The sequence below is a fragment of the Pseudoliparis swirei genome, chromosome 4, assembly GCF_029220125.1.
Source record: "Pseudoliparis swirei isolate HS2019 ecotype Mariana Trench chromosome 4, NWPU_hadal_v1, whole genome shotgun sequence".
Classification (NCBI taxonomy): Eukaryota; Metazoa; Chordata; class Actinopteri; order Perciformes; family Liparidae; genus Pseudoliparis; species Pseudoliparis swirei.
In genome coordinates, this window is record NC_079391.1 from 3096705 (window position 1) to 3109495 (window position 12791).

A 12791-nucleotide genomic window follows, 5' to 3' on the forward strand; every position below is an offset into this window, starting at 1 on the left:
CCGACGCTAATACCAGTGTTAGAACATTTATACCCTTGAAGTTAATGATCCCCTCTTTAATTGACAGTCAAGGAAAAAAGTGGCTGCCGAGGCCCCGATAAGAGCCCTCCTCCCCGGGAAAATAAAATAAATAAACAGTTTATAAAAGAACCGTGGCACTAATCCCCATTGTCATCCCCGGTGCAGCAGGAGGACTCACAAACACCGAGAACTCCTCCGGCGCCGTCTCTTCCTCCGGAGTTACCGGGGACAGGCGAGCCGAGAATCAGTCACTCAGATTAGGACCCGATTCCCTCTGCGCCGTCACTCAGCCGAGAAACGGCGGACCCGTCAACCGCACGCACGCGAGTCCGTGTGACAATGCACACACACACATACTACGTGTGACAATGGCGGCGAGGAAGGGGTCCACGGCGGCGTGGACAGTCGACGGGCTGCTGTTGGATTAAGAGACGACAACAAGTTTAAGGAGTCTTAAGCGTCGTAGGGAGAGAATGTGGGAGATGCACGTCAGATGAAACACACACAGACACACACACGAGGGGATGAACTTCAAATAACTTGGGGAGACCAGGATGACGTTGGTTTATAAAGTTGGCTTCGAGCGTGACTTTAATCCACGTGCTTCACGTCACACGGCGGAGCTCAAAGAATAAGAAAAGCAGGGGGCGAACACGACATCAAATTACGCACTCGGATGAACAATAATCAAATCCAAAAAGAGTTATTTAACAATAAGTTCGAGAGTGTGTTTGTATGTATGTGTGTGTATATATAAAAAATATTGATAAATATGTATATATATATTTGTAAAAATATGTATACAGGACTGTCTCAGAAAATTAGAATGTGATAAAGTTCTTTATTTTCTGTAATGCAATTACAAAAGCAAAAATGTCATGCATTCTGGATTCATTACAAGTCATCTGCAATATTGCAAGCCTTTTATTCTTTTAATAATTTTTTAATTGCATTACAGAAAATAAAGAACTTTATCACAATATTCTAATTTTCTGAGACAGTCCTGTATATATATATATAATTATTTATAAATAGATAAAAAATATATATAAAAAACATCTGGATCGGTCGCCATCTTGAATAAACACAAAGTACACCCCACCCGCAAAAAAAACTAAATCCTCAAACTTTTAGGGAGGTGTCGAGCTATTCGGGGATTAGTTTGTACTTTGCGTCGCGGCAACACGAGAAGCTAACGCCGCTTTTATTTATTTTTTGTTTTTATGCCTCCGTGGCAAAACAGTCCTGCAACAAATGACAGTGGATGCCCCCGACATAACGGGGCCAGAGGAAGCATGACACGGGGGTTGACAACTGAACCCTCAAACACACACACACAAATAGCCCCGCAAACAGATCTGACATGACCCCTCCTCACCCCTCCTCACCCCTCCTCGTGTTGTTTTCCCCTCTCTCTCCATCTCGCTGGAGACAACCCTCACTTCAGGAGCGTTTTTTTTTATCGGGCGGGTGGATGTGACCCGCTGCCCTCCAGTCGGGCTCATCTGAATAAACAGCGTTGACGAAAACAGGCAGAAAAAAAAGAAATAAATAAATAAAATCTGCCTACATTATGATGTGGAGAGAGGAGATGGGGTGCAGCCATGGGGCGCTTTCCTTTATGCACGTTTGATCAAGTGCTTGACAGCACCGGTGGATGGAATTACGGACTGTGGAACAGGAAAAAGAAGTGTGTGTGTGCACGTGTGTGTGTGTGTGAACGTGTGTGTGTGTGTGTGTGTGTGAACGTGTGTGTGTGTGTGTGTGAACGTGTGTGTGCACGGTTCAGTGTGAGAAGCAGCCTGCTGCAGCCTCACCACCAGCGAGAAAAAACTAAAAAACGCCCACCGCCAGCTTTCCTTCCTTCCTTCGCGAGTCCGTCACTCAGGGCGGCCGAGGGAAGAGGTCAGACGAGGAGGAGGAGGATGAGGATGAGGATGAGGAAGAGGGAGGGAGGGAGGGGAGGGCTGGTCAGGGGGTTAAGTGTAGAGAAGACAGCGATGAAAGGCAACTGTCATGCACCGGCGCTCGTCCAGGAGCACCTGTCTGGAGGAGAACATGCAAAGTGGGCCGGTCACGTCCTGACAACACACACACACACACACACGCTGATGCTCCACCGTCTTGACAGCATGCCAGTCAAGCTGTCGTTGGGCTCCTTCGCATATGCAAGGAAAAGTTAGTGTGATGAAGAATAAAAACACAGAGAGGAAAGAAGCAGCGAGACATGAACGGGCCTGAAGTGAGGAGACACTTCTCAGAAGGCGTGATGCGGAGTAAGTGATGGAACCAGCACCGTACGAGGAGGAGGTCGCCGTGGTTACCAAAGTCCTCGGGTGGAAGTCGATAAAGGTGGATTTGTATTACGCAAACAAACAAAAAACATTTCGAAAGCAAATTTCACGTTTGTCAGTAAATTTGTTGTTAGTTTTACTGATGAAATTAGAATTTGTTGCTGTAAAATCTAAAATCTTCGCTCTTAAAATCATTTTAAAAAAGCTAGGAGTTGAGTTTGGACGAAGTGGGCGGGGCTTTGGATTACGGTTTCTATGAAGGTAGATTTGTGTCTATTACGCAAAAAAAAAAAATTTGAGCCAATTTCTCGTTAAGTAAATTAATTGTTCATTTTGCTGATTAAACTACAATCTAAAGTCTAATTTGCTCCAAAAAAAAAAAACCTGCACACAAAACGAAAATCTACGAGTTGAGTTTGGACGTAGTGGGCGGGGCTTACGCTGATGAATGAGCGAGGAGTTTCTATTGGAGGGTTTGGCTAGCGTGAGGTTACGGTGAGGAGGACACGGAGGTGAGTTGGCATCATACAAGTCAAACCCACCAATAGAAACTCCTCGCTCATTCAGCAGCCTAAGCCCCGCCCACTACATACAAACTCAACTCGGAGATTTTCATTAGGTTTTGGGTTTTTTTGAGAGAATTTTTTTTATTCCAGTTTCATCAGAAATACGAACAATTTATTTACTTAAAAACGAGAAATTTCCTCCAAATTCGTGATGTCGCGAAGAAAAAAAAACGTGTTTAACTAACATTATAATTAGAATAAAGCCCAAAGTTGCATTCGAGTTTCTTTTTTTGGACATAATTACTCATCACACCTCAACACGGTGCTATTTTTCAGTCTCCTTCCGGTTTGTTTTACAAGTATAAGCTACCTGTGGTCTGTTGTTGGTGTTGGTGTTTAGCCGGGGAAGCCGTGAGCACCTCCAGCTGGCTGAGATGATTGCAATGCTTCCACTTGGCACCGGCTAAAAACAACAACCAAAAGGGAGCCACCGCGTACGTTCAGGTATTTTTAAACACACTTTTCACCGCCTCATGTTTTATGGAAAGGAGCTTATGATGTACAAATTAACAGTTACTATTTACAGCGCCTCGTGAACCTGGCTTCCTGCAGCCTTTTTGTGAATGAAGGCGTTTGGGACTTTTCCAAAATGGAAAGCAGATGTTGGGCAACACCTTGGCAGGAGGGCCTCTTTATTTTAACTTTTTATTGGAAAGGTGAGTCATTACAACAAAAATAAATGTAAAAAAGGGGAAAATAAGTTCACAAATAAACAGCGAGCGGACCAATCTGTCGGCGGCGGATCGCTTCGAGAGGTGAAGCGTTTTACGAGAGTTGGACGGGATTAACAACGAGATTCCTTTTCCGGCTGCAGAATAACTTTCGGCTCCTAACGAGGTTCAGCGGAGATGTTCGCCAGGCCCTTTGGCACCGAGATTAATAAAATAAATTCCCTCGTATATCTTAATACAATATGTAAATGCTAGTTTAGGGTCACATGGGCCCTAAACGCCGGAGACGGGTGTCCAGGACTTCAAAACTGATTTCCAGGACCAAACATTTTGTGAAATCTCGGTGTAAAAAGTGAGAAAATGCAGTATTTAAACCAACAATGAGAATTCCAAAGCATGCAGTATATCACCGTAAACACAAAGCAATGAGACAATAGTTTAGATTGAAAGAATAAACCTTTATAATAAAAAGACTTTAGTATGAAAGAGCGTATGGCGGCTTATATATTGAGCGCTTGTCTTTTAAAAACATATTTAAAAGTCAGCGTAAATAAATTTAACAACATTTCCATGACTTTTCCTAAACTTTTAGGATTTGAAAAACGGTGCCTTAAAAAACAATTTTTTTAAAGATTCACCTTTACAGGTTCTTTGAAAAACTATTTTAAGGAAATGGTACTTTAAAGAACCCTGGATTAAATGGTTCTTTGTGGAACCAGAAATGGTGCCTTCAAGAACCATTTTTTAAAGATTCTTTGAGACACCTTTATAGGTTCTTTGAAGAACTCTTTTAAGGAGATGGTTCTTTAAAGAACCCTGGTTTCAAAGGTTCTTTGTGGAACCATAAATGGTGCCTTACAGAACCATTTTTTAAAGGTTCTTTGAGGCACCTTTATAGGTTCTTTGAAGAACTCTTTTAAATAAATGGTTCTTTAAAGAACCCTGGTTTATATGGTTCAGAACCATTTTTAAGATTCTTTGAGACACCTTTATAGGTTCTTTGAAGAACTTTTTAAGGAGATGGTTCTTCTTTAAGGAGATTGTTCTTTTTTCATTTTTTCACCCTTTTTTCCCCCGCCCTTATTAATAATTAATCCCCATTTAATAATGTTTTAATTTTTCGTCTTCTTTCGTCAACAAACAATATTAATTCTAATAATTTTCTGAGGTTTTTTTGCTGGCGCTAAATTGACCCAACCCAAAAAAAATATGTTGTAAATATAAAGGTAACAGGAGGGTGAACATTGAAATCGGGTCAAATGACCCAGGCGGCGCGAGGGGGTAATATATTGATTCAGGTCAAAAAAAATGACCAACAATACCAAAAGAACCCTGGTTTCAAAGGTTCTTTGTGGAACCATAAATGGTGCCTTCCATAACTATTTTTTAAAGGTTCTTTGAGGGACCTTTATAGGTTCTTTGAAGAACTCTGGTTTAAATAAATGGTTCTTTAAAGAACCATTGGTTTAAACCAGAAATGGTGCCTTCAAGAACCATTTTTTAAAGATTCTTTGAGACACCTTTATAGGTTCTTTGAAGAACTCTTTTAAGGAGATGGTTCTTTAAAGAACCCTGGTTTCAAAGGTTCTTTGTGAAACCAGAAATGGTTCTTCTATGGCATCGCTCTGAAGAACCATTTTCGGTTCCAGATGGCACCTTCATGTTTCTCTTTATAACATTAACACAAACACACACACACACACACAGCCACACAAATAACGACCGTCCTGGCTCATAGCCTCGAGTGGCTAACGAACCCCCCGGAGGCTCTCGAGTTGAGGGGGTCACTCCCATGTTTATTCAGCACACGTCAATGAGCCGCCGCCGTCTATTGATCCGACTGATTATTCGCCGTGTCGGTGGCGACGGGACACCCGCGTGACGGATGAACCCGACTCGAGCGGCTCACGTTTGATGTAATCTCATTGGATGCGATGGCCGATCTTGTTCGTCTAGTTGCGTGAATACGTGCGACGCCTCGACACTAATCATGGCGCTCGGTCGGGGCGTCAGACACGAGAGCCGTCACGGGGCGTCTGACTGCTTCCATGAGAGAAGCCCTTAAAGTGGTGAATATCAACACAGGGAGTGGTACCTGAAGAGGTATTTCGAGAAAAATGCCTTCCCGTGTTTGAACGTTGAAGCTTTCTTAAATTTGGAAAGTGTCAACTTCATTTTTACCGGGGGCCACATCAGCATCATGGCACCCCCTCAAAGGCCCGGTTGTAAGTGAAGCACATTATAATTATATATAAATATATTATATACAGTATATATATATATTTTGTTTTATTATTATTATTTTTTTAATCTATTTATAAATAATTATATATATACATATTAATATAAAGATATATATTATAAATATATAAATAATTATACATATTTTTATAAATAATTATATATACAGTATATATACAAACACACTCGCGAACATATTGTAAAATAACTCTTTTTGCATTTGATTATTGTTCATTTGAGTGTAGAAATATTGTACGCAAGAACATTTCTCCAATATTATAACATAAATCCATTTAATTTAAAACCTTCAAAATAAAAGCACGGGATATTTTTCTGAAATGACTAAGAAAAGGTGATCAGAATGTCTTTCAGGCCGTCAGGGGCCACAGAAGATGACGTGGCGGGCCTCGTGTTTGACACCTGCGATATAGAGTGACGGCTGCCAGAGGAAATCAAAATAAGCGAAATTGCACAGGTGTAAGACCTGCATACTTTCTTTTTTTTCCCCCTCATATCTGCTATCATCACTCATCGTATAAGCTTATAACCGATGTCATTAACAAAGAACCATCTCGTGGGTGATGAACACTAACTTGGAGCGTCATTTTCTCTCGAGGGAACAAGTCGTAGGGTAAAAAATATATATAACTAAATAAAAGTGGCGAAAAACGAACAATCAGTCCCATCCTTGCATCAGTGACATCTTTAAAAGTAAGACTCACCCTCCACCGCTCTCACTGCACGATGAAGTTGGATCTCACTCTTAAACTAAAATACACACACAACATTTGTATCCTATTATTCAGAAACTAAACGTAAAGTAAAGGCAGAATTGCAAATACGCAAAAGTTATGAAATTCTTCGGACTAAACCGGTCAGAATAAAAAAAGGAAAAGACGGAGTGAGCCGGTTGATCTGTAAACACCTCGGTCCAAAATATATAAGAGCCAGAGATCAAACAGGCAAACAAGGAAAAGACTAATCAGCCCCGGCCAACAGCTCACAGAGCCAATCGATGGAATACCTGGGGGCCTTGCACTATATTACACACCACACACTTCATATTCACTCATTGATTTTACTTTGCAGAATAGTATATCATTGAACTCCAACAGGGGGTGGGGGGGTCAACCCCTTGCGTGGACAGATGTTTGCACAATATTGATGACTAAATATCCGGATCAATAGCTAGTTTCCCTAAAGCCACGACAGGTTCGGGTGCAGGTGGAAATATACAATATATATATAGTTGTTGTTTTTTACGGCTACTGCTCTGGCCCTAACGCAACGGGGCTAAATGCCCCCCTTAAGGTGAAGCCCTTTGATTAGCCCGGGCCAGAGGTGACACGCGGCGATGCCTCCATGCCACCGGCCCGGAGGACGCTAAAGCACACGGGGGTCCAGTAAAGGGTCACAGGGCCCTGGGCAAAGTGCTGCCTGACCCCCCCCCACCCCATGTTCATTTGGAATGATGATGATGGGGCACCGAGCAAACGCCATCCCTCGGTCATGTTCAAAAACTGCATACCGTTAATTATTTAGGTTTTTTTTAAAAAGATTTTGTGCACAGATTTCACATTAAAAGCACTTTCATATTATTTGTATTTCATTATTGTTTATGCAATCTATTCCTTATTATCCTTTTCCCCCCCCTCTTCTTCGAGTGAGCACTATGTTCTTTGTGTGTCGTGTAAACTGTAGACCTGAATATCACGTCTACCAAGATATACAACTGGAACGTGTGCAAAGAAAGTGACTATGAAAATGCATATTGTTGAAAAAATGACATTTAAAAAAAAGAGAGTTCAAAAATGATTTTAAAATACATTTATAAATCGCGGTAATAATCAGAACTGCAACTGGAGGGTCCGGTATGGTTCGGCGCCTAAAAGAAACAAAAAAAATGTGCCAGTGGAAGTCTCCAAGAATGAAAGATGTAGTAAAATAGGTGGAGCTGGAGTAATCAACTCGGGCCGAGAGCCGCTGCTGTTATTTACAGCGCGACACAATTAACCCAGAACAACACCCGGCCTCACCGCTCCACGCGGCCATAAAGGAGGGAGGAGCCACATAATTGCCCGCTCTTTAATTAAATGAAAGCTATAAGGTTAATTCCACTCCTTTTTTTTTTTTTTCTTTCTACATGTTGAACTGGCAAACCGAAGACCTCCCAGACGCCGTCCCCGCTCGGCCCTAAATCACGCCCGAGCAAACCGCCCGGTGGGTCCCCCGCCGGACACGGCGCGGCCTTATAGAGGGGGGGGGGGGGATCGACACCTCGCCGGGGCGATAAGTAATCCTGTAGAGGATTAGCAAAGCGTGATAGCCTGATCAATACTGTGTGCTCAGGCCATTAGGAATGCAGCGAAGGAAATGACCCCCTGCGGTAATAAAGCGGGGCATCTGGGTTCTCCTTCATTTGCCAGCTCCATTAGTGTAATGGTATCATTATCCGCCACGGACGGATTTTTTCGGGAGCCTTTTTTTTTCCGAGGCCGACGGGGGTCCGATGAAGCTGTGAGAGAGAGCCCCCCCCCCAATGCAGAGCGCTCGCCCTCCTTCTTCCCCGCCGTCCTGCACCGAGCCGAGGTGTAAATCCACAGCTCCGCGCGCTGCCTTGCCTTTAGGTATCCAAGCCCCCGTGTTTCATGTCGGCGCCCAACACTATTTCTCCATTATCGGCTCGTTAATAGAGCGAGCGGCGTGTAGCTCGGGTTAAAAAAAATAAAATGTAAAAAGGGGAGGGGAAAAAAGATGGCCGGCCCGAGAGCAAAGCTGCTGAATGTGCTGAATCTCTCCCCCCCCCCCCCCTCTCTTCTTGCTAAAACACCAGGCCTGACATGACAGGACGTCGGCATTAGTCGCCATAAATCGTTTCCTTTACACTAATTCACCGGCTAACATTTTGTGCGGGGAGAATTGATTGACCGTGTCTGGATGTGTGGCCACATAATCAGCTTTTACCTCGGTAGTTGTTAATTTAACAGAATTGCCGAGGGAAACACAAACCATTTTAATGAGTGTTCAGGAATTAAATGCCCTAAACAGCTTGCACTAAGGCGCCACAACCAGAGCAGAGCAATGAGGCCGATCCGAGCAAATGGTGCCGGGCCGAGCCCCGGACCCTCGCAACATCTGGTGACCCTGTGTGATCATTACTTAGCCTGCCGCTCACACACACACACACACACACACACACTTCCTGTTTCGACACAGCACTTTATTCTCGTCATCACTGTCCAAATGGCATCAAAGACGGCATTAAAACATCGGGTTAAGGGACGAGGTCAGCGACCGTTTTCACACGCCAAAGCGTGAGGGAGTTTCATCCTGCGATGACGATGCTGATGAAACATAACGAGACGTTCTCAGTTCATTTGGGTAAAAGGCAACGTTGAATGGGGAGGACGGCCATGGAATTGTAAGGCAAATCGAATAGTCTGCTGTTTTTGTAGATGCTAAAACGAAGAAAACGATCAAAAAATGTCCTTTCGTCCAAGTAAAAATGTTATCATTTGGGATTTTACAATCTAAATATACTTTTTTTTTAGATATATATATATAGACACACAAACGTTTATTTATTTTTTAATATATATATTTTTTAGATATATACATTTATTTATATATATTTTTTTGTATATACATTTATATAGATATATACACAATATTTATTTGTATATATATACACACATATTTATGTATAGAGTAAGAGGGAGATGTTTTATATATATAGTTTTAAATATATATTGTTTTAAATATATATACACACTTATTTTTTTATATATATACACAATATTTATTTATATATATATATATATATATACACACACACACACATATATATAGAGAGAGAAAGAGGGAGATGTTTTATATAGTTTTAAATATATATATATTGTTTTAAATATAAATATATATATGGCATCTGTCAGTGTGCTTTACTGCTTTGCTGTGGTGGGATTTTCTCAGGAGATTGTGTATTCATTTGGCACTTCATTTGTTCCCCAACTCAGGATGACAGTAGACATACACATCGGATTTCTCACTGTGTGCAGCGTTGCACAAACACACACACACACACACACACACACACAGGATAAGACAACCATCACATCCAAGCCATCATCTGTGTCATTCTTATATTGTGTCCAAAATGCCTGCAGCTCCTTCCTCGGCATCTCGACCGTCACAATAGTCACTTTACAATTAGCATTCCTCTTGCTCATCCTTAAATATTTATCCAAAGAAAACATGTTTTAAAGGAAGCTAAGCCATTAGCTCTGTGCAGTTCTGCCTGACTGCCTGAGGGCCAGCTGGAATGAGTTCTCTCTCTCTCTGAGCCGCTCATCTGGCCGCCATGGCTGCTTTCATAAACAGGAGGAACCACGTCTTACATAGTTTCACTGCTGTCCAACATGATCCAAACATATGTGCCCCAGCAGACAGCATCCAACTCAGGGAGAAGGGAACAGACATCGCAGACTATAGGCGAAACACATCCCAGGACGCCTGCACGCCAGGACCCTTTTATTCCTTTAATGTCTCAAAAAGCCACAAAGTTTTGGGTTATATAAGCCACAAATGAGCACAAAACACTTGCTTTAACATACACAGACACACACTACTTGGTGTTGCACTGTTCCAATATCATGTGCAAATACTCACAATACTGCACACACACACACATTGTCATAGCCGAGCAGGTTCTACATGTTTACAGAGGGTAATATTTTAAAAACAGTCACTACATTAGCTGATAACCATCATTTCTACTGTGTATTACCCAGTGTGTGTCTCTGTTGTGAGGCCAGAAACAGCTGTAGACTGCTGGCACTTTGCCAAGTCTAAAATATCTAAAATACCTGAAATACCTGAAATACCCTCCACACTAACGTGACCATTTGTTGACACTGTTGCACCGAGCACCGCTCCGGCGCTGCACACCAGACTCGCATCACAAACGTTCCCTTTTTGTTTGAGTGTCTTTTTTTTATTACAAAAACAACCTTTAAAATTGTTCCGTGTTGAAATATTGTTATAATTTTTTTATTATAATTTTTTACAAGTAGCGTTATCCAACACGCTGTGATTCACATCGCGTTACTCTGTGTCTGTTTGGACGTCAGCGAGCCCGCTAGCTACAGCTTCTTCTCGGCCGTGTGTTTAAAAAGGTGACAAACCGCCGTTTTAATGCAACCGTGTGTCTCCACTGTGGAAGACTGGAAGAGGGGAAGAGAGAGAAATGGAAGAACGCGATGAAGGAAACAGGCATGGTGAGGCACGCGCTGACATTCGCAGCTTTCTAAGCCTTTAAAATGTTGCCAGCGGCATCACAAGCGGAGCATCGGATATTCAACCGGCCACAGGGCGTAGAAACACACGTCAGACCTAATGGAGAAAAAACGCCATCAATACCTTTCTCCTCTTCTCCCCCTCACTGTCACCCGATCGTTTCATGTTGCCCGGGACTTGTGTTCACGCCGCCTCGCTTTCCGTCGACGAGACGCCGGTAGTTGTAGTGCGCGGATAAATAATATTTAAATATATTATCGTTTTAGAAACGGTCAACGAGAGTGCGGTTTTTCGCGTGGCTTCAGTCGGAGCCCGGGCGTCGATATTTTTTAAGTGTAAAATGTTTTTGGCCGGAGGGATTCACGAGAGATTTTAAAAGATTTACGACGAGAACAACAAGTCCCAGAGTGGACCGCGCGCTCGCGGCGGAAGTAGCTGTCGGCGGGCTTTCGAGGTTGCACTGCGCAGCCGCAGAAGGTACAGATCTACAAGTTGTCCAACGGCAAGTTTGATAGTTTAAAATCAGTGATTTCAAGTTATACAGAAGTTAAATTAATAAGATATTCAAAAGCAAAACCAACAACTACTACCGTATACTTATTATTATTAATAGTAGGTATTGTTGTTATTATAAGTATTGATATTATATATGTGATAGCAGCAATGGTAGTAGTAGTAGGCCTACTACTGTAGTGCATCAACATTTCTTTCTGTTTTACATTTAGAAAAATGCAAAATATCCCGGTCTTCAACATGGATATTCCATATGCCCCCCCCCCCCCTTTTTTGTGTAATGAAAAGCAGTTCCACTTTCATCTCAGACTATGTGTAAAAATAGCAATCACGCTTTGAACACGCTCCAGCGTTCAACTCCCTGCCAACTTTCTTTCAACTCGCGCTTGCATCTCAAATCCAGGTGCCTTTCTGCCGGTGTGGGCTTTCAACCACGTCAGCAGCCCCCTTTTGTTTTTCAACTCGCATGCCGATCATGAAAGTGCACCGTTAAAAAACGCACGGCGTCCATGTGGCTGCCTTCATGCATCACCCGCGGTTGACGTACCCTTCCGAGAGTTCATCCTCATAACGTGTTTTGAATGGTGCCGAAATGTGTTCCGTCCATTGTTCCTGTCGAAGCACATGTGAAATAGCTTCACGGGTGGAGTGGTGGGCGGGTGGTGCAGGGGTTCTGAAACACCTGCTACGTATTACCATTACAGACTTTGATCAGCGTCTTCATTAGTTTCCTTTGTAATCTCGTTTCTTTTATGGTAGAGCTGACCCGCGTTAGCCGGGTGCAATGATTTAACGCACATGTTTCTTTCACCTGTCTTGTAAAACGCTCTCAAGCTCTCCCGCTTTCAAAGCCGTCGGTGCGTCTCTGGTATCCCTGGCTAATAAACGGAGAGGGGTGGGGGGGTTCTTTTGATTCCTATTTATAACTTACATTTCCTCTCTTCTGATCTGGTCTTCCAAAGGGAGTCGAGATGTTTGAAAAATATCCTTGAAGAGTCGTTTTGTGAAAACTAGATCCATGTGCTTGCATTTATACATCTATTCTTTTTTTCACATTAACATATGTCAGCCTGTAGTTTCATTTTAGAGCTTTTATCCTGGAGAAAAATCATCAATATTTGTATTCTTTTCATCTCCTTATGTCAAAATCTGCCCCCGATCCATCATTACACTATGTTCCTTGTGTGCGTCAA

At 42.5% G+C, this 12791-nt stretch overlaps 1 protein-coding gene across 1 annotated transcript in view; it reads right to left on the reverse strand.

The window, feature by feature from the left end:
* fto (FTO alpha-ketoglutarate dependent dioxygenase) overlaps positions 1 to 11250 on the reverse strand; it is a 137133-nt gene extending 125883 nt beyond the window's left edge. The window contains exon 1 of the mRNA XM_056412673.1: positions 11209 to 11250. Within this exon, the coding sequence (XP_056268648.1) occupies positions 11209 to 11250 (42 nt within the window). The remainder of the gene's footprint in view (positions 1 to 11208) is intronic.
* Positions 11251 to 12791: the final 1541 nt, after the last annotated feature.